Source organism: Cyanistes caeruleus, chromosome 24 (assembly GCF_971803275.1).
Source record: "Cyanistes caeruleus chromosome 24, bCyaCae1.hap1.1, whole genome shotgun sequence".
NCBI lineage: Eukaryota > Metazoa > Chordata > Aves > Passeriformes > Paridae > Cyanistes > Cyanistes caeruleus.
The window spans coordinates 95651-122560 of record NC_141724.1 but is presented as its reverse complement, the minus strand read 5'-3'; the positions used below and the strand labels follow the sequence as shown (position 1 = coordinate 122560).

General features: G+C 43.1%; 1 protein-coding gene across 10 annotated transcripts; it reads left to right on the top strand.

Annotated features, from left to right (window-relative positions):
* The first annotated feature begins 4 nt into the window (after window positions 1-4).
* LRIG2 (leucine rich repeats and immunoglobulin like domains 2) lies at window positions 5-24923 on the top strand. Of its 10 annotated transcripts, none has more exons than XM_086862077.1 (20): window positions 3017-3249; window positions 4421-4498; window positions 4593-4785; window positions 5621-5692; window positions 6182-6256; window positions 6752-6886; window positions 7405-7548; window positions 7679-7822; window positions 8586-8729; window positions 8963-9106; window positions 11726-11806; window positions 12653-12724; window positions 12861-12929; window positions 14401-14564; window positions 15816-16136; window positions 17196-17477; window positions 18723-19172; window positions 19645-19794; window positions 20677-20958; window positions 21893-24923. In XM_086862077.1, the coding sequence occupies exons 3-20, from the start codon at window positions 4775-4777 to the stop codon at window positions 22117-22119; spliced, it is 2967 nt and encodes a 988-aa protein (XP_086718203.1). In that variant the 5' UTR covers window positions 3017-3249; window positions 4421-4498; window positions 4593-4774; the 3' UTR covers window positions 22120-24923. The 10 variants fall into 10 exon arrangements, with proteins under 10 accessions (XP_086718199.1, XP_086718200.1, XP_086718206.1 ...); XM_086862075.1 differs by lacking the exon at window positions 3017-3249 and adding an exon at window positions 17861-17998 and having other exon boundaries at window positions 4348-4498; XM_086862073.1 differs by lacking the exons at window positions 3017-3249; window positions 4421-4498; window positions 4593-4785 and adding exons at window positions 5-268; window positions 17861-17998.
* Window positions 24924-26910: the final 1987 nt, after the last annotated feature.

Genomic DNA, 26910 nt, shown 5'->3' with positions numbered 1-26910 from the left:
CTGTGGCTCCGGGCGGGGCGGCGCGGCCGGGCCGGGGGATGCGGGGAGCGGGGCCGGCCGTGCGGGCCGCCCGTGGGGCGCTACCGCGGGGCCGGCCGCTGGTGTTGCTGCTAGCGGCGGCAGCGCTGTATGCGCCGGCGGCCGCCGCCGAGCCCTGCGCCGCGCCCTGCTCGTGCCGCCGCGGCCTGCTGGACTGCAGCCGGCAGCGCCTGTCCAGCGGGCTGGGCCCGCGCAGGATTCCGCCGCTGCCCGCCGGCACTACGGGGCTGTAAGTGAGCGCGGCGGGGCTGCGGGGCCGGACAGGCGGCGGGCTGTGCGCAGGCCTTGGCCTGGCTGGGGGCGGGGGGTGCAGGCCTGGGGGCGGTGCGAGGCCCGGCGGACAGGGCTCGGGTCTCGGTGTCCTTATCTCTCTCTGTAACTCCCTTACAGGAGGGTGCACCTGGGTGGCGGTCGGGCTCTGTTCCCGGGTAACAAGCGATAAGACAAGAGGACATAGTCTTAAGCTGGGCCAGGGGAGGTTCAGGTTCGACATCTAGAGGAATGTCTTCACAGAAGGGTTGATTAGACATTGGAAGGGCCTACCTAGGGAGGTGGTGTAGTCCCAATCTCTGGAGGTGTTCAAGGAACGACTGGACGTGGCACTTAGTGCCGTGGTGTGATTGACAAGGTGGTGTTTGGTCATAGGTTGGGCTCAGCGATCTTGGCGGTCGTTTCCAACCTAACGGATTCAGTGATTTTGTCTGCGGGATATTCGCACGGAGCCCGGAGCGTTGCGGGCAGAGCGACCCCGGCAGTGGTACCTGGTTCACCCTGGCCGCGGTCGAGGCGAAGAGGAGAGAATGAGGGCCCGGCTCCGAAGGCTCCGTGTGCCGGGGTCCCAGGGCGTATTTTCACGCTTGTCTTGCCCTGCTCTGTGATGGTAACAAGTGAGAGGACGGTGGAGCACGGGCAGGTTATAGTTAGTAAGTCACTTATTAAGGCTAGTCAGTCCAGGATTTAAAGTTGTTTCAAGTTAGGCTTTAGGACATTGTCTTTTACGATTGTGCTTGGAAGCGTTCCTTCAAGCACCAGCCTCAGCTGTGTTGTGGTACTTCCTGTTGCTTCTTGTTCCCTCTGCATCCCACTACTGCTGTGCAACTCAGCAAAGCTCAGCCTCCCCTGCTGCTCATGCTGGGGGATCAGCCCACAGCTCAAGGGGGGATGTTCTGGGCTGTAGATGCACGTTTCTGTTGAGCTTCTCATCCACCAGCATCCCCAAGTCCTTCCCAGAGCTGCCCTCAATCCATTCTGTGTCTGTCCTCTGTTGTGGCTTTCAGGATTTTGGCACATGAAGCATGTGTGATGTTTTTTCTTTGCTAGGACTACTTTAGCAGTTCTGAATCTAAATGAGCTATAATGTATACCAGCTGTTTAAAATTAATCAAAGCCTAATTTTTCTCACATGATCAGTCCCTGATGAACTTTTCTCCATCTCTTTTTCTGTGATACCATTTCAACTTGCAGTGAGGACTAAATATTCTTTTCCATGACTCTCAAAATACTTGCAGGTGGTGCTTCCAGTGTGAGTATGTAGGTTGGCTGTATTTTCACTTTTTGTTTTTAATAAAGCCAGGAGAGCAGGACTTGGTTTTCATGATGGAAGTACTTGGGCAACTAACTTCATTTTTCCTCTGAAGTTATATATGTTTTGTGGCTGACCTGTTGGGTGATGAAAACCGTTGTGAAGTTAGGGAGTTAGGAAATATTGTTTTATATGTCTGCCTCTTAACATTAATTTCTTTAGAGCAAGGAATGCCAGCCCTGTGTATAGGGGCAGAGTGGAGCACAATGCTGGTGGTCTCTGCCTCCAGTCCCATAGTAGTAAGTGTGTTTACATATCCTGGTAACCAGAGAGACAGTGAATAAAAGTAGTTCAGGTATCAGTTAATTAGTTCAGCAAGTTCTGTTCACAGTAGATTTTTTGGGGTGAGCTCAACTGGCTGCCTGCATTCTGCATCAACACGCCTATAGTGCCACAGTATGCTCAGCTTGGCCAAATTACGATCGTTCTTCATCATCCATAATCAATTTGGCATGTGTGTTCTGTTTTATTTACTTAAGAGATGAGTACCACTTAAGCTCAAAATGAATATTGAGATGGTATTATATACAATATAATACCAGATGAATCTCTGAAGTACAAATTTTGCATGTTTGCTCTTTATTCTGCACAGCTTGGGCCTCCCGGTTACAATGCAAAGGCTGCCTAAAGGATGGGTTCTTTGGTTTTGGCTTTTCCAGACCAAGGGAATTGCATCTGGTTCTCCAGGACAGCAGGAATCTTAGCTGTGTAATTGAATGATCTCTAAACAGGGAAAATCAGCTAATGTATTTCATTCTGTATTTTGTGATTCATTGGTCTGTTTGAAAAAGAAAAGCATCAGTAACAGAATGTAGATATAAATGTTAGAACCACTATAAATATCAACTGTATCCAACTCCTTGAAATGAAAACTTCGTTGTAGTCCAGATCTGAGTAATAATAGAAAAATACTTTACTGTGCTTTCTGAATTAAAATCTTAATTTCTAACTCAGTAATTAGACAGTAGGGTTCTGGAGGGGATAGCTGGATGTTAGCACGTCCTTGTGACCCAGGCCCATGTCTGTCAGTGTTTAAGAGGAATTTGGACAGTGTCCTGAATAATTTTAACTTTTGGTCAGTCCTGATGTGGTCAGGCAGGTGGACTAGAAGGCTATTGTAGGTTCCCTACCTAGCTAAAGTATTTTATTGTATTATTCCTGAAAGCCTTAGAAAAGCCGAGTTTCGGCTTTCTTTGCGTATTTATCTTGTGTCCAAGATCTATGTCAGTGTCTGCTAGCAGTGCCTGACACACAGGTTGATCTGGATCAGAACCCAAGGCCTGGTTTTGCTCATCAGTGGAGTATCTGCACACCTTGAGGGTGCATTGTTACCTTCCACATCCATTGTCTCCTTCCTCCATCTGTTGCCCACCAGTTCCTTGGAAACAGCATGGCATAGTACTTCCCGCTCTGGTTAAACGCACTGCTCCAAGATCAGACTGCTTAGCACTGCCTGAGTGCCTGCATGTTTGAAAAATCCAGGAAAAGTCTACTGCTGGGATTTGGGATCGTATCTCCCTCCACCTGTCTATGCCAGGCCCCTGTGGATGCCCAGAGGCTGAGGCTGAGCTGGGTTCAGGGGAATCTGGGCAGCTGGAGAGAGTGTCTGGAGCATTCCGCCCTCTGAGGTGGGAAGCCTGCTGAAGAGCAGCTGATACTTGGTTGGTTTTGTGTTTTTCCTAGTGTTTGGGGCTGGCTTAATTACCACATGTACTGAGGAAGCAGAGCTGCAGAAGAGTTCTGCAACTGGCTGCAGTTGTTCTCTTCTCCAGGTTCTCTTGATTCTTTTTTTTTTTTTTTTTAATTGTTTCCAAACCCACACTGCTCTATCTGTATAATTTGCATCTTGGTGTAATTAAAAGAATACATTAACAACTGCCTGACTTGCCAGGACACCCAGGATTTTAATAATTCATTGCTAGAACAGAATCTTTACACTGAACATGAGTGAAAGTTAACTATAACTATACTGTAGTCTGTCAATTGTCAGTCCATGTTGTCTCTTAGTAGGTTTTGTGCTTACAGATCAAAAATAGTCTGCCAGAGCTCAAGGAGTGTTTGGACAACGCTCTCAGGCACCTGGTAGAATTTTGGGGTTGATCTGTTCTGGACCAGGAGTTGGACTTAATGATTTTTGTAGGATCAAGCTTGGCCCTCTTTGTGTTTGGAGTCAAGCACAGGCCCAAAGCTATTGCAGGAACAGAGGTCTAGGTGCTGTGGCTTGTCCAAATCTAGTTGTCAATGGGAATATTTTGAACTATACTCATTTACATTATAATATTAATTTTAATAGATAAATGTACTTTTGGTTGCAAAGTGTGGTTTTGTCTCCTGCGTCAGCATAGCTGCTGCCTGCGTGATAATCTTAAAACTAACTATAATAAATACGTACAATGTTACTGCAACAATGATGAAAGAATCAGTGATACAGGACCATACCAGCGGAGTTCATAGGGAGGGGAACAGCTTTGCTGAAACTAGCTTGTTGTAGCTCTCTCCTTGACATCAGAATTGGAAATGGGGAGGGAAGCATGGTGCCTTGCTGCCAGACTAGAACAACTAGCTAGCATTGAATATCTTGAGCTAGAAGAGACTCACAAGAATCATTGAGTCCAACTCCTGGCCCTGCATAGGACACCCCAAGAACATTGTCCAAATGCTCCTTGAGCTCTGGCAGCCTTGGTGCCTTGACTGCTCCCCTGGGGAGCCTGTTCAGTGTCTGACCAGTCACTTTCCAGTCACCAACCAGTCACTGACCAGTCTTTTCCTGATATCCGACCCAATCCTCCTCTGACACAGCTCCAGCTGTTCCCTTGGGTCACTGCTCAGAGAGAGCAGAGATCAGAGCTGCCACTTGCGAGGAAGCTGCAGACCCTGGTGAGTCCTGACCTCTTCATATCCATGCTAAACAAGCTGCATGACCTCAGCTACTCCTTGTATGGCCCCTTTTGACCCTTCACCATCTTCATAGCTCAGAGGCATCAGCTGTGGCCAGTTATTCCTGCACTCACCTATGGATTTCTGACTGTGGTGAGGGCACCAGTCTTATTCTGCAAGCATAGTGGCAGTGTCAGGTCTGTTCAGACACAACAACTCAGGCTTTTGGCATGAGCTTTGGGAGATTCACCTCTGTGCTGGACTTGTGCCAGCAAAATGTCACACAGGTGAGTTGGTTTCATCTTTTGGACTGGCATCTGCCTATCTGGTGTGGCTGGGACCATGTTTCTATATACACAAATGTGATTTTTTTGGTCCTTCTTTGACTCATGTCATGACTAGAGGCAGCCTGTGCTCAGAAATGGACCCATATGTTGCATTTATGCACCAAGTCTAAGGCAAAAGTGAAATAACTTTGTGAAGTTATAGCAATGGGAATAGCACCAACACCCAGTGTGAGCATTAAAGCTGGATTTAATGACTCTTGCCCATTGAAAGAGTCCAATTCCTGCATTTGATTCCTATAAGTAAAACCAACTGGTGCTAAAACATCTGCCTGTAAGATTCCCAGCCTCAGCATTCTCTCCACTCCATCTTGTTTGGGAATTTTGTGTATGTTGTTCCTTTAAAATAAACCCGCCTTGGCTGGTCAGCATCTTTGGAAAGCTGAGAAAATGGTGGATCATGCTACACGAAGCAGTTCAATAACGGGTGTTTCGTAAGAAATTACTCTCATGTCCCTGCAAAGTTTTTTCTTCTTGCGGTGAACAAGTGTTGTTAATAAAGCTCTGGGTTAAAGCAAAAATTCTCTGGTCAGGTACAATCTTCCTATCAAGTAGCTTTAGCAGAAGTTTTTTGATTCAAGCAGAGAAGTAGAACTGTTTAGACTTTTAATTGTGAGTGACCACTAGAACAAGCTCTTTAGTGAAGGAGCAGTTGTATAAAATACATAAATACAGTTTCAAACTTGAGATTGCATCATGCATACATGTTTTGGGTTTGTTGAGATTTTTTTTATTGTTCTTCCAGGAGCTAAATAACTTTTTTCCCCCTGTTCTCTAGGGATTTAAGTCATAATCATTTATTATCATCCAACTGGAGCATTGATTTGTCTGTCCATACTCTCCAAGAAGTGTAAGTTGTTTTTTATGAGGATAAAGTCTCAAGATATCCTACCTAATTCTAATTAGAATGTTTTATTGCATGTCAAGATACCTGCAGAAATAGTCAGTGCAAGTTAATTAAATTAATTTAATTAAAAGTGGATACTCCATGTTGACAGCATATTTCATGTATGAAACTGTTGTGTTGTGAGCAGAAATCTTTCCTGTGAAAGTCAGAAGACCAATATTTTTAAAGAGGATTGAGGTTATTGGTTATAGCTGCTTTTAATGAAAGAGAAGTAATAATATCCATGAAAATGAGAAAAGCTAGCATGTTTCGCTGTTCAAATTGTTCAAATTATTAGTATTTAAGCTCTTGGGGAATCTTTTTTGTCAACTACTAAGTATTATTAATACAGTAAAATTGTTAAATGCATTGAGATTAATTATTTGTACTGTGTACAGAAGGATTTTTCTCCCCTTTGAAGTGTAAATAATTTTTTTTTGCCCTCTATTTAAGGAAAATGAATTACAATGAGCTAAGTGAAATTCCGTATTTTGGAGAAACAACTTCCAATATAACTCTTCTCTCATTGTAAGTAATAGCTCATCTGCCTTCTTCTTGTTTAACAAATTGAAGAACCATGTTAGAGTTCTGCTATCACATTGTAAGAAAGTATCTTTTTTCTTGAAATATTGCTCAAGTAAAGAGCATCAGGGGATATGTAAGCACTCTTTAAAGAAGTACAAATCAGTTAGACAATCAAGTCACCCTAAATTAGCAGTAAAATGCAGTCAACCAAGGCAGGCAGCTTTGAGGGGGTGGGATTCAGTCCAGGTATGATACTTCCCACAAGGACCAGCTCAGCTATAGGCTTCAGAATTTGAATCTGTTTATATGTCACGGTGGCAAATAGCTCTTGGATTTGCAGTATTGCTTTAGGAATTAACACTTTTGAAAGCATGTGGTGCATGCCCCATTCATGAAGCTCACTAGCACTGTTGATATACAGAATCCTTTTACTGTTGCAGCTGTGCAACTGGAAGGATGAGATGTTGTAGTAATCATATTTATTGCTGATTTTTTCAGGGTGCACAATACCATTCCAGAAATAAATGCTGAGCAACTCCAGGTCTACCTTTCATTGGAAAATTTAGATCTTAGTTCTAATCTTATCTCAGAAATTAAAGCCTCTTCCTTTCCACGAATGCAACTGAAGTACCTGTAAGTATGAGTGATATACTGTCTCTGGGATTCCTGGCTCTACAATGATAATGTTGGAGACCTCATGTACTCTTAAATTAGTGTTTTAAAGTTGGCATCCTTACACAACTTTGAACTGGTAGCTGTGCTTAATGGAGCTACAGATATCCTGAAATAAAATAGTTTTCATACCATTCTGTGTTGTATTTTCCCAAATAACATGCTGTTGTCAGAATGCAGGTACCTAAGCCATCAGGGACAGGGAATAATAATTTCCGCCCTGTTTGCGTAGATCACTGTGGACACTGTGTTAACCACTTTACATGGACTTATCTGAAACATGGATGTGCAGTAAAAATTCTCACACTGATACCTTTGGGGAAAAGGATTTAGCTTGGTATCCCAGAATTCAGATTTCTCATGGGACTTCACAGGGGTCTGGGGTTCTGTTAATCAGTGGTTGCTCTGAGGTGCTTGTGCCATTGTGTTCATCAAATTCTCTATGTTCTAAAAGGCCTCTTTCCTTTTTCCTTCCTTAGGAATCTGAGTAACAACAGAATAACTACTCTAGAAGCAGGTTGCCTTGATAACTTATCTAGCTCACTAATGGTGATAAAACTGAACAGAAATAGGATTAGTACGATTCCACCAAAGATCTTCAGATTGCCTCATGTGCAGTTTCTGTAAGTAACAGCCTTGAAAACATCAAAACAGCATTTACAGCTGAGCTGCTAATCTCAGCATGTTCTTGACTTTCACACAGTGGTGCTTGTTGCAAGATGTCTTAATATTTGAATGTCATCTTTATGGAAGGGAACTGAAAAGGAACCGGATTAAAATAGTGGAAAGTCTTACATTCCAAGGATTGGAATCCTTAAAATCCTTGAAGATGCAGCGCAATGGGATAAGCAGACTAATGGATGGAGCATTCTTTGGCCTGGGTAATATCGAGGAATTGTGAGTATACCTGGTTGTGGAATTTTTTTAGCAAAAAGGAAATGGCCCTGGAGAGTTGTGTCCTGTATGGTTTCTCTTACATCATAGCTGTGCTGAGGTATTGATGAAATCATAGGAAAAGAGTATTTTCCCGTTATTTTTATGTCATGTCGGGTTACTTCAGAAGTGGAAAGATACACTTCGCCATTCCTAGAAGCGTTCAAGGCCAGGTAGAATAGGGCTGAATAGAGCAACGTGGTCTAGCGGAAGGTGTCCCTGCCCATGACAGGGAATTGGATGATTTTTGAGGTCCTTTCCAACACAAACCAGTCTTGTGATTCCATTATATTGGTCCTCTTTCCAGCTTCTTCCCACATAGTGATCAGGAATGTTTGCCTCTGTAGCTGCTTTTTGCTGGTTTTCATTTGCAGTCCCCATAACATGGGGTTGTTCTTTCCTCTGTGACTTTGACAGTGTGAACACAAGGATGTATAATGCAATGTTAGCAAAATACTTATTTTTTAAAAGTTATTTTTGAGAATAGAGATTATAATTTTGTTTCCGCCACTGGATCCCTGAAACTGGTGTTGAGTTACTCAGTTCTTCATATACTTTAGTTCATTTTTTTTTTTTTTATTTCAATGGGATTGAAAGAATCATGCATTTTGTGTTGTTTATGGCTGAAAGTTAGTAAATCATTCTGAGATGCACAAGGTGAAATTTTGTAAGTAGATGTTTCATTGATTATCTATTTGGCAAATGTGTTTTCCTTCTAATTCATTAGAGAACTGGAACATAATAACTTAACAGAAGTAAACAAGGGCTGGCTGTATGGGCTACGGACGTTGCAACAACTCTATGTTAGCCAGAATGCCATCACCAGGATCAGCCCAGATGCATGGGAATTCTGCCAAAGACTTGCTGAGCTGTAAGTCCTGGGCTGCTATTCATTGGGAATTTTTGGAATGTTGCAAATATTGATTGACAAGAATGAGGACTTCCTTTGGTAATTCAATTTTCTTGCTAGGCCTATGGTAATGATGTATTTTAATTACAAGTATTCTGTCAGAGAAATTAGAACACAATAGTTAATCAAGTCAGATAGTGTCTTAATAATTAATCCCCCTGCTTGCCTTTAAAATGTGTGTTGAATGTTTCCAGAGACTTGTCATACAATCAGCTCACTCGCCTCAAGGAATCTGCCTTTGTGGGACTTGGCTTTTTGGAGAAGCTAAACCTGGGGGACAATCACATTAATCACATTGCTGATGGTGTTTTTAGAGGTCTGACAAATCTTCAAACCTTGTAAGTACAGAAAACTTCAAACAGAAATCTCAGTTTAAAGCAATATTAATTTAAGTGGAGTTTTTGGAAGTAGAGGCAATGGATACTGCACTATGGAAGCCTGAGATCATTGTTAGTGCTGTCCTGCCTGCGGGTGTGGTAGGTCTGATAATCTCCTGGTTTACCAAGAAGACAGAATTCCAGCCCAGCTAAAACAAACCAACCACTCAATATTAGAGGTGGTAAGAAACAGTGACTTGGTGATGTTGAGTGCTCAGATGTGTGTCCTGCCAGTTCTGAGAGGTGTGGGTACCTTGTGTATCCTATTGTGGAGCAAATAGCCTGGAGCTCTCTATTCTTAGAGGTTTTCCTTAGGTTTGGAACCTCAGAAACCAAGGACTGAACCCTTTTGTGTTGTAGAAGGCATGGTTTAGCCCATCATGCTCATGTGCTGACCTCACATAACATAACAGTGGGTGTAGAGTTGCTTCTTGCTGTTGAAGGCGCAGCTTTGCACTTGCCAGCACCTTTTGTGGCAGATCTTGGATATTTCTGAAAAGGCCCAGTCCTGTCCCAGGTAGATCTGAACAGTTGTAATTATCGTAAACAACAGTACTTGAAAAAGGAGTCAAAATTTCTAACTCCTCTGTCACTTCATTAAATAAATGCTTAAATAAGCAAATTCACCAGAGAGATTTATGCAAGCAGTCATATTCTGTTAACCTTAATGCAACCTTTTAATGGAATAATGAAACATAATTTCTTAGATTTAGAGTAGCATGAAAAAGAACAAGAGCAGATTAATTAGTAGGTTTTTCTGGGCTCTCAGGGGTGTCAACAGTGAGGGCCTGGCCCTTTGCTTTGGGACTGGAATGTGCAGGATGGAGAGCAGTGGTGATTAACAAGCCTCCAAGCATTAGTGCCCAGCCACGCATGAGGAGCCAACTCCTCTCTCACACAATGAGGGGCTTTTCTTTTGGGCTGCTCACTTGTTTTGCTGAGTGGTCTGAGTAGTGGAGTGTAAAAATACTTCAAAAAACAAGAGATACTGTGTTTTAGTTCCATTGTTGGTTGTGTGCTGGTTGTTTGGTGCTACAGCTGGTGTACATATTTCTGTACGTTCAGCTCCTGCCACTCTGCAGTGTAGGAGAATAAAGTGTAAAACTGTACATTAACTGCAAGTTATGATTGCAGATGTATCTAAGAACAGCACTGAAATTTTGAAGATTTATGTATTATCACATTATTTACTTCATAATACCGTGAGCAGTTTGGCATTTGTATTCTCCAGCATTTACAGTCTAACATTCTGAAGTAGACCTTGAGATAATTCAAGAAACGTGTTTTAAATCACAAGAATTAGCAAATTGAAAATCAACTTGGCATAATATTCATATAGTCATTATTAGCTCAGCTCCATGTTGGGTACCTTAGGTTGAATAATTTTCAAAGAGGTAAATATTTAATGTGAGCAAGTTTCAAGGCCATATTTGTTCAGACCTTGTGATGCATGAAATACTGAATTCTTTTCTTTTTGTCCTAAACTTGGAAGTGTATAAATACAAATTGTGGAAGTGACTTCTGTGTGTGGTTTTATCAAGACTTCTATATTTCAAAGTAAGAAAAACAAGAAAATTGTGTGTTACCACTGATGGTATCCTGGAGGTTGGTCCTAGTCTCTTTCATGATGGTGTTCTACACAGTTTACAGTCTCACCTAATGGGAAAGTAGACTTCATTTTTCCCTCATTAGCACAGGGAAAGAGGTGTTTCTATGAGTGATATATACAGTTGCCTGTATATGCAGCTAGTTTTCTGTCGGTTGACTCATTTGGAAGCGTCATCTAGCTGTTACATAGACTATCTGGTAAAACACAGGGCAGACTATTTTTTATTAGCATAATTTCCTTTAAATACACTCCTCTCTGTGCATGGTGGTATCAAAGCAGATGTTCTGGGCTCAGTCCATGCCATTCAGGATAACAATGCAACTGAATTTATTTCATCTTATCTCTGAGGACTATTTAATCCTCTCCGAACTGTATTGTTCTATTGATTTTGCTGTTTAGACCTCTCTTCTCCATGAAGGCCTGAAGTGTTGCGCTGAGGTCAGTCAGAAATCCCATTAGCTGATAACGAGATTTGTGAGCAGAATATCAACTTAATTTTGAAAATCCACCACAGTGTGCCTGGCGGGCCTATGCTGTAACCTGGATGTAATCCCTTAATATGCTAATGCTGGTATAAGCCTGCTACTCGTGAAGATTAATGCTGCTTGTGCATTGGTTATTCTCTTTCATGAACCAACTTGCTTCAGGAGCCTCTCCCAGCTCCTGGCAAATAGTCCATCACATGAAAAGTGCTGGTCAGACCGGGGTTTTCCTTAAATGCCACATCAAGAAGTTGTGCTGCAGAATTTGTTTCTGGTGCTGACTGCAACACTTACCATGAGCAGTTTTCCCTTTTTCCCCTCTGAACTGAGAAATTCATCTCCTGACAAGCTTAGTTTTGTAAAAGATTTAAGACCTTCAAGGTAATGGTGTGCCAGAGCTCCGTATCTGGCTGTCTTCCCCAGCTCACCATTAGCCCTGGTCATGATGATGCTCCAAGGCTTCTTTCTAAGAAATGTCTTCTCCTGCAGGGACTTGCGGAACAATGAGATCTCCTGGGCCATAGAAGATGCAAATGAAGCTTTTATGGGACTCAGCAGGCTGAATAAATTGTATGTATTATAAATTAAGGGAACAATAGCACTTCCCAGGCATGCAGAGAGGGAGAGTGCAAAATTATAAGTAATTGTAAATTAATGACACAAGGCAGAAATCCTTTCTCACAGTGTTTCCACTTATGTGCCACAAGCTCGTGATGTAGTCCTGGGTTCCTTGTTCAGGTGCATTGGATCCATGTAGCACTGCATTTCCTTACAGCACCAATTTGATTGGGATTGAAGGATTAAGCATAAGTATTTGACTTCATTTATTATTGAGTACCTCACTGACCTCTCTGTGATGACTGTCACTTTTTGTACTTCTTTGGTTTGGGTAAAAGTTACTACTTATCAAAAAACAGCCCCAAAATGCAAAGTATTTTTGTGCAAATTCAAAACACTATTGCATTAACAAGCGTCTTGGTACTTAGACTGTGCACTTTTCATCCAGTGCTACCTGCTTTGTAGGAAGCTCCATCCTGTGTAGTTACAAATGTTGCTTATAACAAATAGCCTGGTGTGAGGGCACAGTCCAGGAAGTTGTGTGGTGCTGTCAGGTTGGTATTAGAAAGTTACTACTTCACTCCCAAGTCCTACTTATTGCTGTTTCATCCTCCTAACTTAAATTATCTTCTGACACAGTTCTAGCCCAGATCTCTTAAGCTGAAGGTAGAAATGGAGCCCTGTTCTTGGGAAAATTAGTTGAGCCTTTAATCTAAAAAAAATAGTATTTAGTCCTTTATCTCAGCTAGAATTAGAAAAAAAAAAAAAAAGTAGTTAAACATCATAGGGAGCTTATTTTGGGTCTTATTTGTGGACTCATATTGACATTCAGACTGGTTTCTGGACCTTTATTTTCAGAATCTTGCAAGGAAACCAAATTAAGACAATTACCAAAAAAGCATTCTCTGGTCTTGAAGGACTTGAATATCTGTAAGTATTTGAATTTGTAGAACTCATTATTTGTCATTTTCAGTCTTGTGTTCTCTGTGTGATTTTCAAGAATTTGACTGAAGGCAGCATATGAAATCATGCTGACTCATTATTGTGCACTTTCCTTAACTTACAGAGATTTAAGCAACAATGCAATCATGTCCATCCAAGAAAATGCCTTTGCCCAGGCTCAGCTGAAGGAGCTGTAAGTTCAATTATTTAGAGATTCTTTACAAGCCCTACCTTGGAAAGAATTCTTCAGCTATCGTAGGGTTGTTTGAAGTTGTCTGAAGTGTGTCTGCTTTCATTGTGAAATATTTGCAGCAATGACGGTAAATTACAGACTCAAAGATGGTAGCAGAATATTTAGATTTAAGGTTTGATAAAATCTTCACCTGCATTTCCTTAGTTGCAGTTAGTAGGAATTAACTTTTTCCTGCTGTACTGAACCACTAAGCTTTTCCTATCCTATGATTTTGCAGCAAGCTCCGCACTGGATATAGACAGTGAACAAAACAATTCATTAGGAATCTCTCAGGGGGATTAGCAAACCCTGTGTTTTTTCTTCCTATTTTGGGGGGCTAGGGAAAGGCTTTAAAATTCACAGCTAGACAAGATTTTGTATGTGCTCAGAAGATGTTTAAGCTGGTAGGGTATCTTGTGGTCTTCAGACATCTGAAGTAATATAATGTGAAGTGACCTTCACACCCAAGACTAATTCTACTGTAATGCAGTCCTTTCTGTGAGATAAAGTCTCTGACTGTTGTAATCTGGTCTAAAACTGTTACTCCATTAGTTAACTTTGGCCAGATGAACTTAGTCTGCAAGATCTGCCACTGTGAGGAGACAATTTCAGGTGTTAAAGACTTTTGTTGTCTTCTCTGATGTATTTTAAAGGTGATGAGTCATTGATATGTGCAGGCAAAGAGCAGGATGGAATCCTGGCTTATTTGGTGCCTCTTTTCTCCCATGACTGGCTTCAACTTAGGGCAGATCACTTCTTGTTAAATGCTGGACTGTCTCAAGTCAGTCATACTCATACTTGGAGTACTTGGAGCCCTCCAGTGTCTTGAAGTCAGTTCAGAAGTGGCATCTGACACTCTAGGGAATGAGTAGTAATACCTAAGAAACTTTAAAAGCAGGCAGTAGGAAAGAAGAGACACATCATTTTTTCCTGTTGATAGGTTTTCTGTGGAGCAGAGAAAACAAGCTGCACTTGATACCTATATGAAACAAATCACTTTTGGCCTTAAATATTTATCAACTGGCATTAAGAATTGAAGCTTCAGCTCATTTCATAATGGCAGTTGTGTTCAGTTTGAAACATGGAGCTGCTCTGCAATGTTATGTTCCTTTTAATTGCTTTAAAGAGGGATAATTGTGAAGATAATTGTGAAGACAAGGTTAGTGGTTTTGGGATTTTTTTTTAGGAGCTGAAACTTTGAGTTTATATTCTCCAGGGTTAAAATGAAATGCAAGGTTTTAATGCTGACATATAGGGACTGATTCTAGCATAAGTAAGTAAGATTTTATAATAAATACCCATATGTATAAAATAATAGTGTAAATATGGTGTTTTGCTATGTGTATGCTTTAAGTTGCTTTGTTGCATGAAATCACATGTATGCGTGTGAAATAAACTTCACTCACCCTTTTGTTTTGCCCTGTTTCTGCAGAGTGTTGAACACAAGCAGTTTGCTTTGTGACTGCCAGTTGAAATGGCTGCCCCAGTGGCTCAGTGAGAGCCATTTGCTGCAGGCTGTCAGTGTCAGCTGCGCTCACCCTGAGTGGTTGGCAGGACAAAGCCTTCTCAGTGTGGACCCTGATGACTTTGTTTGTGGTTGGTATTTTTAGTGACTTTTGATGCAAAAGCACAAGTCTTGTAGCTGAAATCAAGCTGTAGTGCTGGGGAGGTACTTGGTCCTGGCCATGGTGCTCATGTGGGCCCATGTACATCACTGGATCTGCTGTAAGTTTGGGGCTTAATTCTGCATCTCATCATTCTGTTTTGTGGTGTTTGAGCACTGAAATTAACCCAGGGTGTAGTGGGCATGTTTTTTTATTTAGCTTACTAGTAAAAATGGATTCTGCTTCCATTCTCCCTGCTTTTGACTACCTTTGGCTTTGTAAGGTCTGTTTGACACTTTCTTCCTGGTTCTTGCCCATACTAGCAGAATATCATAGAATCAAAATAATTTGGGTTAGAAGGGACCTTAAAGGTCATCCAGTTCCACCCACTGCCATAGACAGGGACACCTTCCACGAGAACAGGTTGCTCCAAGCTCTGGCCAACCTGGCCATGAGCTCTTCCAGGAATGGGGCGGCCACAGCTTCTCTGGGCAAAAATTGGAGTAGTTCAGGCTCTGGCACATTTTCTGGTGCTCCATATCTGTGATGTTTATGGTGTTCTCAAACTCTGCCCAGAGTCTGGGTGAAGTCTGTGGCAGGCCTGGAATTAGTCTGATGTTTCTTTTTCCTGGTGAGCAGTCTTATAACAGTTATTTGAGTATATGCAATTCTTTCATTGCTTTGGTGGCAAAGACTAAAATAATAATCATGTAGGTGCACATACCCATTTCTCCACTCCAGCACCACCACAGTGGCATCTGACAGAGCTCTGCATGTGACTATGAGAGTTGTCTTTGCTGAAATAATGGATATGGAAATCAGTTTCATTGAGTGGGATGAGATAGTGAACTGCCAGCTTGTTATGCTTTGTGCTTGTAGAACTTCAAGGCTCTTCAGGATATTTAAACTATCTGAAAGTCTCAGTCCTTCATAAAATGGCCTGGCTCTTCAGCTAAGCAGGGTTTTCAATTGTGATCTTAACATAGGAATGAATTATCAGATAGTGGGACAAAAGGCAGGGCTGCTCAGCACTACACTTCCACACTGACTGTTTTCAGTGCTGATTCTTCTGCCTCCTTCACAGTTTGATTTCCAGCTCAAAACAGCTGAATCTGTGCTCCTCAATCAGGACATCTGTTCTCAAAGTTTCAGTTTTGCTTACGTTGCCTTTTGAGTGACTTTTCTTGCAATATTAATTCAAGTTTAAGAGGAAAGTAGCTAATCTTGGTGCTTTACTTTTCAGATAATTTCCCTAAACCGCAGATCAGAGTCCACCCAGAGACCACAGTGGCCCTGCGAGGCACAAATGTCAGCCTGATGTGCGCTGCTGTGAGCAGTAGTGATTCACCCATGGCCACGGCCTGGCGCAAAGACAGCGAGGTCCTCTATGATGCAGAGGTGGAGAATTTTGCCAGGTACCAGCAGCAAAGTGGGGAGGTGCTGGAATACACCACTGTCCTGCACCTCTTCAATGTGAATTTCACTGATGAAGGGAAGTACCAGTGCATTGTCACCAATCACTTTGGCTCCAATTATTCCAATAAAGCCAAGCTGACTGTTAATGGTAAGTGATAATGGTAAAAAAGGAGAAACACTCTGAACCTAAAATTTCATTTAAGTAGCTACAAATCTATATTTCACTAAAGCTGTGGTCCAAAATAGTCTTGCAAATATCAGTGGGATTTAGAAGTATCACACATCATTTTATGAAGCTGGAAAGAAGAGATTTTTTTTTGTGGTTGAAAAGCTTCTGTTCACTTTTTGAAAGTGGCAGTTATCTCCCGTGCTTTATTAGAACACAATTAGTTGTTCATCTAGTTAATTTGAGATAGAATTCTTTCAGCTAATAGTTCCCTCTACTGTCTCATCAGAACTGAGCACCTTTCCCACATGTTTGTAAAACTGGGGAAGGCTCATCTGAAAATAAGTGGCAGAAACTCTGAAAAGTCAAAATAGAAGTATTTTTTTTATTTTTAGCCATCATGAGTCTGTTTATTTTGAGGGAAGGGGAGGTAAGAAGACAATGTTCACATCAGTCAGTAGACCACTGATCCCCACAGCACCTCAGAGCAGAGGTGAGGAGATGGAAGATTACCTTCCATGTTAGCAGGGAAGAAAAATGTGCCAAAGACTTTTCCCTGGATTCTTCCCATGAGAAATCATCTTCACATCATCTTAGAGGAACTTAAAGGCTTTAAACTGAAATAGAGTAGGTTTGCATGAAGAATTTTCTCCCAGTGAGGGTGGCAAAGCCATGGCACAAATTGCCCAGAGAAGCTGTGGCTGCTTCATCTGTGTAAGCATTCCAAGGCCAGGCTGGACAGTGCTTGGAGCAACCTGGGAGAGTGGGAGGTGTCCTTGCCCTTGGGCATGTATTGTCTTAAGGGTCCCTTCCAACCGGAAGCATTCTGTGATTCTATGAACACTGTTGATACTGTATTTACATTTTGGGAGAAAGGCTCTTAGAAATAACCACTGGAAATCCGTGCAGTTCTTCAGAAGAATCTGTTCCTCTCTGTTACAGAGTGTTTCAGATATGTTTTCAAATTTCTCTCTGCTGTGGAGCTTTTGCTACATTTTACCTGACAGTGAAAATGCTGATTCGATGTCCCCTTTGATCCAGAGCTCCCTTCTTTCCTGAAAACTCCCATGGATCTCACTATCCGCACTGGGGCAATGGCCCGTCTGGAGTGTGCTGCCGAGGGCCACCCCCCGCCACAGATCTCCTGGCAGAAAGATGGTGGGACAGACTTCCCTGCTGCAAGAGAGAGGAGGATGCACGTCATGCCAGAGGACGATGTGTTCTTCATTGCAAACGTGAAGATGGAAGACATGGGGATCTACAGCTGCATGGCCCAGAACATCGCAGGGGGACTTTCAGCCAATGCTACCCTGACTGTGCTGGGTAAGTGTGACTGGCCTGTGCTGGCAGATGGATCGCTGCACATCTGCAGTGGAAGTGTAGCTTAGCTGTAAGTAACAAGTTGAAATGGTGGAGAATGAAGTTAAAATATGAAGAGCAGCACTTGGTGTGATGTTTACACAATGAAGCTTTAGAAGCTGAGTTGCAGAGCCACCCGGTGGAATTGGAGTTAGTGTGATCTTTGCAGGGAGCTGAGGGGTATATCTTAGTCCAGCAGTGTAGATTAGGCAAGTAATTTGTGTTGCCTTAGAGCAAATTTTGTCACAGGTAACAAACTTGCCACAAAGAAGACCAGTGGGATCTTGGGATGCATGAGAAAGAGCGTTGCCAGCAGGTCAGGAAGGTGATCCTGCCCCTCTGCTCAGCCCTAGTGAGGCACATCTGGAGTGCTGTGTCCAGTTCTGGGCTCCTCAGGACAAGGGGGATGCAGAGTTCCTGGAGCAAGTCCAGCAGAAGCTACAGAGATGATGAAGTGACTGGAGCATCATTCTTACAAGGAAATGGTGAATCTTAGAGGCCTTTTCCAACCTAAATGATTTCATGATTCTGTGAAAAGCTGAGAGAACTGGGCTTGTTCAACCTTGAGAAAGAACAGCTGGGAGGGGCCCTCATCAATGTGTGTCCATGTCTGCAGGGAGGGGTCAGAGGATGCACCTGGCTGTGCTTGGTGGTGCTCAGCAATGGGACAAGAGGCCATGGGCAGAAACGGATGCACAGCAAGTTCTGCACGAATATGAGGAAGAACTTCTTTACTGTGTGGGAACAGGCTGTCCAGAGAGGACGGTGTGGAGTCTCCCTCACTGGAGATGTTCCAGAGCCATTGGAATGCAATCCTGTCCCATATACTCAGGGATGACCCTGCTTGAGCAGGAGGGTAGGACCAGATGATCCACTATGGTCCCTTCCAAGCTGACCCATCCTGTGAACTATGCTGAGTAATAATGGAAGGTCAGTTCCTTCCAGAGTGCAGCATTTTTTGGAGACACTGACTTTTAACGTTATGGCAAAATTTAGAATCGGACTGGCACAGGTTTTCAAAAGCAACTGCAGCTGCCCCATCCCTGGAAGTGCTTGAGGCACTTGGATGGGGCTTGGAGCAACTTGGTCTAGTGGAGGGTCCATGGCAAGGGACGGGACAGGATGGTCTTTAAGGTCCCTTCCAACCCAAACCATTATAGGATTCCATGATTCTCTAAAGTTATCTTACAATTTCACTTCTTGTCCCAGAAACTCCTTCCTTCATGAGACCCCTGGAAGACAGGACAGTGACCCGAGGTGAAACTGCTGTCTTGCAGTGCATAGCTGGTGGCAGTCCTGCCCCTCGCCTCAACTGGACCAAGGACGATGGTCCCTTGACAGTCACCGAGCGGCATTTCTTCGCTGCAGCAAATCAGCTCCTCATCATAGTGGATGCAGGACTGGAGGATGCTGGGAAGTACACGTGCATCATGTCCAACACACTGGGCACTGAGCGTGGCCATATTTATCTAAATGTCCTGGCTTCCCCCAACTGTGATTCTTCTCAGAGTGCGATTGTCAATGAGGAGGACGGCTGGACAACAGTCGGGATCGTGATTATCGTTGTCGTGTGTTGTGTGGTGGGAACGTCCTTGGTGTGGGTTATCGTCATCTACCACATGAGGAGGAAGAACGAAGATTACAGCATCACTAACACAGGTTAAGTATAAAATCAACAGTCTCTGGTCCTGTTGTTAATCCAAAACACCTGAAATTTCTGGATTCATTACAAATGGATAAGATTAATGAACTGAAGATTTCCTTCTAAAATCCCTTCAGGGATTTGTTCAAATTCCTCCATTTCAGAGGTTCTTTTAAATACCAGAAGTGTGCTAATTCTATTCCTTATACACTAGTTTGCCCTACATTGAGGGAAAACAGTAAAGTTTGGAAAGTAAATATTAGAATAAACTTAGAATGTTTTCAGGGCCTGGAATAATAGGTGTAAATTTTCTTTCTGGCCATGTCAGCTTTGAACTGGACATCTGGATTTGTGATTACTGAGGCAGAAAAAAGATACCTACATGCGAGTTGAAATTCTGGATATTCATGTTAATGTGGGGAATAGTGCTGGTAATACTTTGAAATCTTCACACTGTTTACTGTTGCCAATGTTAATTTTGCCTTGCAGAGGAGATGAACCTACCTGCTGACATTCCCAGCTACCTCTCCTCCCAAGGGACACTGTCTGAGCCTCAGGAAGGCTACAGTAACTTGGAGACAGGGAGCCATCAGCAGCTGATGCCTCCAGCTGGCAGCTACATGCACAAAGGCACAGATGGTAAGCAAAGTCCTCAGGTATGTTGCCAGTGCTTCGGCAGGATGCCAGTGCACAGTCTCATCCTCACAGCTTAAGTGTCAAGGTAGATCTTTATCCTGTTTCTTTCCTTTGGCATCTCAAGAGCCCAGGCAGAAGAGGTGGAAATAGATTTTTTTGGAAGATGACTAGCTTTGCCTCTTATCATTGGTATAAAATTCCTGTCTGTGCCAGACATCTTGTTGGCTTGTTACAGTCATAATAACTAAGGGGTTTACACTATTTCCCCACCTTTTTTGGACAATTTTCTGGATGTTTGTGTCATTGAGCTTACAGAGATGCTTTCTTTGCCATCAAAATGCCGAGGACTCATCACTGGTTATATAGGCTGGCTTGAAAATTAATCCTCAGTGTAAGTTTCTCACACTTGTCCATGATCTCTCCAGCCCAGTCCCACTGCACTAGAGTCTGTATCAGGATGGAGATGAGAAGCAGCTCCTCTAAGTGACCAGATCATCAGCTCTGATGTGTGTGGGCATGCAGGGGCGAGTCAGGTCTGAGATGGATATGGGCAGGTATCCTGGTTTAATCTCAAGGCTGTTTCACCCTGGTGCCCAAGCTGGCTGAACCTGCATGGAACTTTTTTGCCCATGAAATAGGGGAACATGTCTATGGTTCCCCATGTCAGCTTCAGAAGGGTACTGCTGTGGTGAATTTGGATGGGAGGAATCTGGGGGGTTTCTCATGTTACCTCTCAAGCCAAGTACTCTGTTACTCCCTTAACTGTAAAAAGTCCTTTCAATTTGTGTTGCTGTAATAAATGATCATACCAGGACATAAAGCCTGTGGAAATCTGGCATCCTCATTCTTTTTGAGAGCATTTTATTTTTCCATTGTGTTCATCAGGTGGTACAGCACCGTTAGTGATCTGCTCAGATTGTTATGACAATGCTAACATCTACTCCCGGACCCGAGAGTACTGTCCCTATGCCTTCATCACCGAGGAGGACCCCCTAGATCAAGCACTCCCAAATCTCATGGTGCAGATGCCCAAGGAAACATACACAGTGTGCACCCAGAATGAAACCAGTGCTCTGGGTAGTCTCTTAGCAGACAGAGATGTGCCTGTCTTCTGTACCAACCGTGACAAAAAATGTGATAAGAAAATATATTCACAGCAGATTATTGGTGAGTGTCCACTTTTGTTTTTGTTGCTTTGTATTCCCTGATAACTTTGGCTTTTGTTATGCTGCCCTTCACTGTTGACATACAGCTAATCAATCCTTCAAGTGCCAGTAGTTTGTGGAACAACTCACATTTATTAACCACTTGTTCTCCAAATGTCCATGTTGCATCAGCAAACAACAGCTTGCATCCAGTTGCTTGCATCCAATCTCATTACCTGAGATTGAAGAGGGTGATGTTAAAAAGATGGAATTTCTTAATTTGCAGGTTTAAGTTTGTGGAAAGTGAGCCTTTGCTTATACTTCAAGGATGTTTATTAAGAAAAAGTTGGAACTTCACATAAGAAATTCAAATAGCCTTTCTGTTTAAGCTGGTGTGAAGTTCAAAGAACTCCCTAAACTGGTTGTTTTTCTGTTGACTTTCTTCCAGATCACCTTTTTAAAAATTCACACTGAAGCTCTGTGTGTTCCTGGTTACTGTAAGAGATTGCTGGAAATGGAGAGCATCTAGTAAAATATACTCTCAAAACCAGAGAAAATCAACTCAGAACTACTGTAATTGCTGAGTCACAGAGCTCAAATGTATTTACAATCTGAGTGTGATTGATCTCTGCTCTTTGTGAGCCATGACAGCACCTGAGGGAACAGCTGGAGCTGTGTCAGGGATGGTTGGGATTTGGTATCATGAAAAGATTCTTCCTCCAGTGCGTGGTCAAACACTGAACAGGCTCCCCAGGGAATGGTCATGACCTTAAGGCTGCCAGAGGTCAAAGGGTTTTTAGACAGTGCTCTCAGACACAGGGTGGAATTTGTTGGAGTGTCTGTGCAGCACCAGGAGGTGGACTCGATGATCGTTGAGGGTAGGGTCCCTTCCAACTTAGGATATTCCTTGATTCTATGAACTTGCTCCTGTTTATCTTCTAATTTTTCTCCCTCAGAGCCCTTCCAGGTTCCTCTGTGGGGAGGCAGCAAAGACCTGGCTTGCTCTCACCCGCAATTCCTGCACCACCCATTGGCCCACGAGCCCCCACAGCCACTCCGGAGCGACGGTATCGCCAACAGTGACCAGGACCAGGCATCACCCAGACCCTGCCACAAGCTACGGGAGGAGAATTTTGATTTTAGCAGGACACAGAACATTCATGACCACAGTGAAACCACATAAAATGCTCACAAAGCCTTGTAAGCAAATCCAGATTGACTGACTATTTACTACCTCAGGACTAGCCCCAAAGCCAAAGATGCTCATGTATGTGTCTGCAACAGTCAGAAGACTCTCTTGGAGGAGGTGGCACATGCCCTTTTTTCTGCAATTTCTCCATTGGAAAATGGGAATGTGCACCAGAGAACATGTGGATAATTAGTGCCATCTACAAAAATAGCATTAAAACACAGATTGTGTGGTGCTGGAAGCAGCCTTTGTGGTATGCATGCTTTGGAAAGCTCTCAAGAACATGTGTAGCTATTTCACAGTGCTTCGTCTGCTTGGAAACAAACCATCAGGGCCTCCTCATGGAATTCCCACGGAACTGTAAGCATAAAACTCTTGGCCAGCTTTTCCTTCCTTAGACTGTCGGCAGGTCTCTGTGGCCAGTCTAAATTTAGGGCTTGTTTTCTTCTATGAATAATAGGCTCTAGTTGTAAATAAATTCATGTTTATAAATATTTTGTATACATTAAGCATATAAATGTGTTGGCTGTAATGTAAATTATTTTTTATTATGCCAAAGTATGTATCATACTGTTAGTCTTGACAGCCGCATATCAAGCCATATGGGGGGCCTGGGGGGACCAGAAGCTTGTTTGTGAGGGACTAGATCTGTCTTCATTTGAAAAGAAGTGCATTTACTTATAGATATGTGGTAGAATTTTGTGATATTGATGAATTTCATTGTTACCTACAACTGTGTACCTGGCTGACCTGGCTGCAAGCTGATCCATTTCATGATATTAGCAGAATTTCAAGGTTTATCTAAGCTTTTATCTATAAAAAACCCCTTTGTATTGTGTCTGTTGAGAGGGTCTCCATATGTTTCCTAGCTGACAGTTAAGTGAACTTTTAAAAAGAATGTGGTGATGAAAAGCGTGAGGTAAAATGAGAGAGCACTTGATAAATACTTCTTCTGCATAGCCAAAGGCATATGGAGTTTAAAACACTGGTCCTTTTCTGTTGTAAAATACCAGGCTTAAATTGTTGAACTAATAGTTCCTTTAAACCTTAATGTGGTCAAAATGTTTAAATATTTGACAGGTGAGAAATGATACAATGCAGGGAACCCCTCGCTATGGAAAAATCTTGCTGAGACAGAGGAAGCTCAGACTTGATAGTTCCAGTGAGATGTGCTTGACAAAATGAGGAAGAACAATGACATATAAAGACTTCCTGAAAAGTTCCTCTTTTGGAAAATGCTCTTTTTTGTAGAAGGTGTTAAAAGACTCTTCCGGAATGGGTTTTCAGCAGGTACATTGTGCTCTATGGTCATGCCTTTAGTGTGACCCTCCTGGTCACTGCTGCCTGCTCTGGAGCTGTAGAATTTGTACCAAAATAAAACCATCTGTGTGATATTTTTAGAAAGACAGAAAACATTTTGGCCCAGCTCAGTTCTAGGTATGTGAGAATTCCCATTAATCAATTCCTGGACTGAAGGGTTTGTGACTTAATTGTCAGGTCTGGTCGTGAATCACAGCTGAACTTAGACACTGTGGTGAAGGATTCTGAGTAAATGAGTGGGGAAACCCTGGAATAATGATGTTTTTCCCGTGGCTCTTTGGACAGGAATAATAGTCAAATTTTTGCAAATGAGTAAATATTTTCAAGGGCTCTTCCCATGCTCTCAAAGCCAGCGTGGCTGCTTTGGTAGACAACAGCTTAGTGGGAAGGAGATCAAATTGTCCTTGGCCTTTGGGTAAAATAGAGAGAAACATAGGTGTGTAAATTTTTGCATTCTGACAGGTGAAATGTTTAAAAAAAAAAGAGAGAATCTTAAGTTCATTTTTTTCTGTTTTTATTTCCTCCAGACTTTTCCTTCCCATACAGCATTTAAGGCACAGTGCTTATTCTGAATCCAAAGTGATCCCTGCTGCAGGGACCCAGCACTGACAATTTAAATCCAGATGAAAAAGGTCATGCCGTGAAACTACTGCATCAGCAGCAAAGCCTTATCCTTTTGGGCTGCTCTCTCAGCCAGTCACTCAAGCTACTGGGACAGGTCTCTGCTGGCATGTGTGATTCCCAGGAGTGGGAAAACAGCATCCCTGCTGCTGCTGCTCTCTCATCACCATTTGGCAAATTCTGGTTCCTATATCTTTCATTCCTCTCTCTCTCTCTGTAGGAGCTAAACTTACACAGATCTGTCATGGTGCAGCTGGCATTGTTGAGATGCTGGGAGTACTTGGGGTGCAACTCCCTGGAGCAAGGGAATTCCCTTTAGGTAGATGAGAGCTGCTTGGCCCAGACCAGAGCTTTGAAATCACTGCTGTCTGCACCAGGACTGTGCTGGCTGTCAGAGAGTGCAGCTAAAGCTTTATTTCTGTGAGAGAGTAGCCTATAAAAGCTGAATCCTGAATTAAGACATTTACATCCTTCCATGAGCATTTAAACTCCATAAGCTGGTTGTAAATAGCGGATGCTTGTAAGAAGGTGCCACTTTACTGCACTGTGGAAAAACTTACTTGGTAGACTTGGAGGAGAAAATCATGTGCATCTTCTTTCTCCTTTGCAGAGGGGATAGAGTGGCCTTTCTTTTTTCAGTAAAAACAAGCAATTGCCCCAGTCAGTGCCAAAGCACTACCAGTACAGGAACTGAGGGGTCAGAAGCAGCGAGAGCAAAGCTGCTTCTATTCCCTCTTGCTATTTCTATTGTCTATTTATATTTTTTTCACATCAGAATGTATATTTTGTATAGCATATGTAATATATGTTTGTCCATTGTAATATATGTCCAAACAATAAAATGCTGTATACATTGAGCATTCAGTGTAACTCTGTTAGTTTGCAAATCAAATAATTATATTTTGTCCTATGGTATTTAATTTTCATAGGGAAAAAATAAATTTTGCCAACTGGACATGGTCCTGGGACTCTGCGATTTTGACAAGGTGACCTCCAGCAGGTGTTTCCATCTCAGCCATTCTCTGATTCTGTGATTCTCATTTCAGTTTTCCTGCAGGAGGAAGTACCTGTACCCTTTTTAGAAAATAGGAGAGGGGTGGTTCTCCCATGGTAGTGTTGACTCTGGGCCAGGAGCCTTGCAGATTACTGTGCTCCCCGCACTTTTCTCTTGCTTTTTCAGTGCTGCCCTTCTGCAATTTGGTTCCCCTGAAAAGGAGATTTTCTTTCCAGCAATGAAGTGTCAGTACAAGTCGGTGGGAGCATCTCCCAGGTGCCAGCTGCAGGAGGTGCTGCGAGCCCAATCCCTCTTGAAAACCAGCATGAACTTTTTATTCCTTTGAATAACTCCCTCTTTCTCACTGCATTCTTCTGCTGATTCATGTTCTGATAATTCATTACCTTTATTCTCCTGTGTGCTGTCCTGTGTTCTTCACTCTTGTACCTGTTCCCAGATCTCAGCACCATCTAGCTTTTCCCAGGTTAACTTGAGCTCCTGCAGGTGCTTCATCCCCTCATCTTTATTTACACCTAGGAAAAGGGCTGCCAAGAGCTGCAGGTGCCTTTTTCCCCACCCTAGACACCCAGACTTCCATGTTTATTCTGGAGAGGGACTTGCCATAAGGGCATGTAATGACAGGACAAGGGGGAAAGGCCTTAAACTGATGAGGGAAGGCTTACATTAGATATTAGGAGGAAATTCTTCCCTGTAAGGCTGCTGAGGCCTTGGCTTTCCAGACTTTCCAGAGCAGCCATGGCTGCCCCATCCCTCGAAGTGTCCAAGGCCAGGTTGGGCAGGGCTTAGAGCAACCTGGTCTACTGGAAAGGTGTCCCTGCTCATGGGCAGGGGCTGGAATGAGATGAGCTTTTACGTCCCTTCCAACATAAAACATTCCATGGTTCTGTCATTTATGAACCCACATTCCTGATAACCAGGGATTCTTCCACCCTCTACCTGGACTAGGGTACTACCTGGCTGGACAGGGGACAGCAGAGTCACCTGCCACCTCAGGAGGACCACTTTAAATTTATAAACCATGTTGGGTTTTTCCATGGAGCTGAAGCATTCAGAGTGTCAAGAGCATTCCCCAAATCCCAGCTTTTTGTGTCCCTTAAGTATTTTCAAGCCACCTCAAGTTCAGGAGAATGGCCTCAATGATCCTAACCTGCCCCACAATCCTTGATTTATCCAGGAGTTTTGTGGAACCCCACCCCTGTGATCATTTCAACAAGACACTCAGGAAAAACCAGCTACTGGTTTCCCTGGCAAGTTCAGCTCTCCCTAGCACAGTGTGAGAGCCAACAGCTATTGCAGATAAGATAATGAATAGTTAATGTTCTCAGTTACCCAAGCATATTTAAAAATTAACACAAGTCTGGTGCTGATGAGAGTAAAAAACTGGGTCATCAAAGACAAGGAAAAAACAGAAAGCAATTGCATTTACCCTTGGGCTTCACTAATGACTGGGTTTTTGTGGAGAATCCTAGTCCTTCCTCTCTTTAATCCCTCAGTGGTTTAATACTGGATGCTTCATTAAAGCACCTTCCCCCTTGCTTGCCAGGTTCTCCTCCTCTCCTTCCCTCCAGCAGGAGTTTGTGGCCCCTTTGGATGTGTCTCCAGACTCAGGTGTGATGGTTGCAGTGCCCAGGCTCATGCTCATGGCACCAGAGTGAAGGAGCTGATGAGCACAGCAGGGTGGGCAGGGGTGTGTGACATGGGAGGTGAGCGGGGGCAGGGTGCTGGGTGAATCCCCCCACTGGGAGCATCCCCATATGTCCCTGGGGCATCTGCAGGCTCCCACTTGGAAAAGGTATCCCCTCATTTGTGGGTTCACCTTCTGCTAAATT

Coding starts and splice junctions, on each gene's coding strand:
- LRIG2 (XM_086862073.1), top strand. CDS start 39: ATGCGGGGAGCGGGGCCGGCCGTGCGGGCCGCCCGTGGGGCGCTACCG. Junction 19,173..19,644: donor TTACAGCATCACTAACACAG/GTTAAGTATAAA, acceptor TTTGCCTTGCAG/AGGAGATGAACCTACCTGCT. Junction 19,795..20,676: donor CATGCACAAAGGCACAGATG/GTAAGCAAAGTC, acceptor TGTGTTCATCAG/GTGGTACAGCACCGTTAGTG.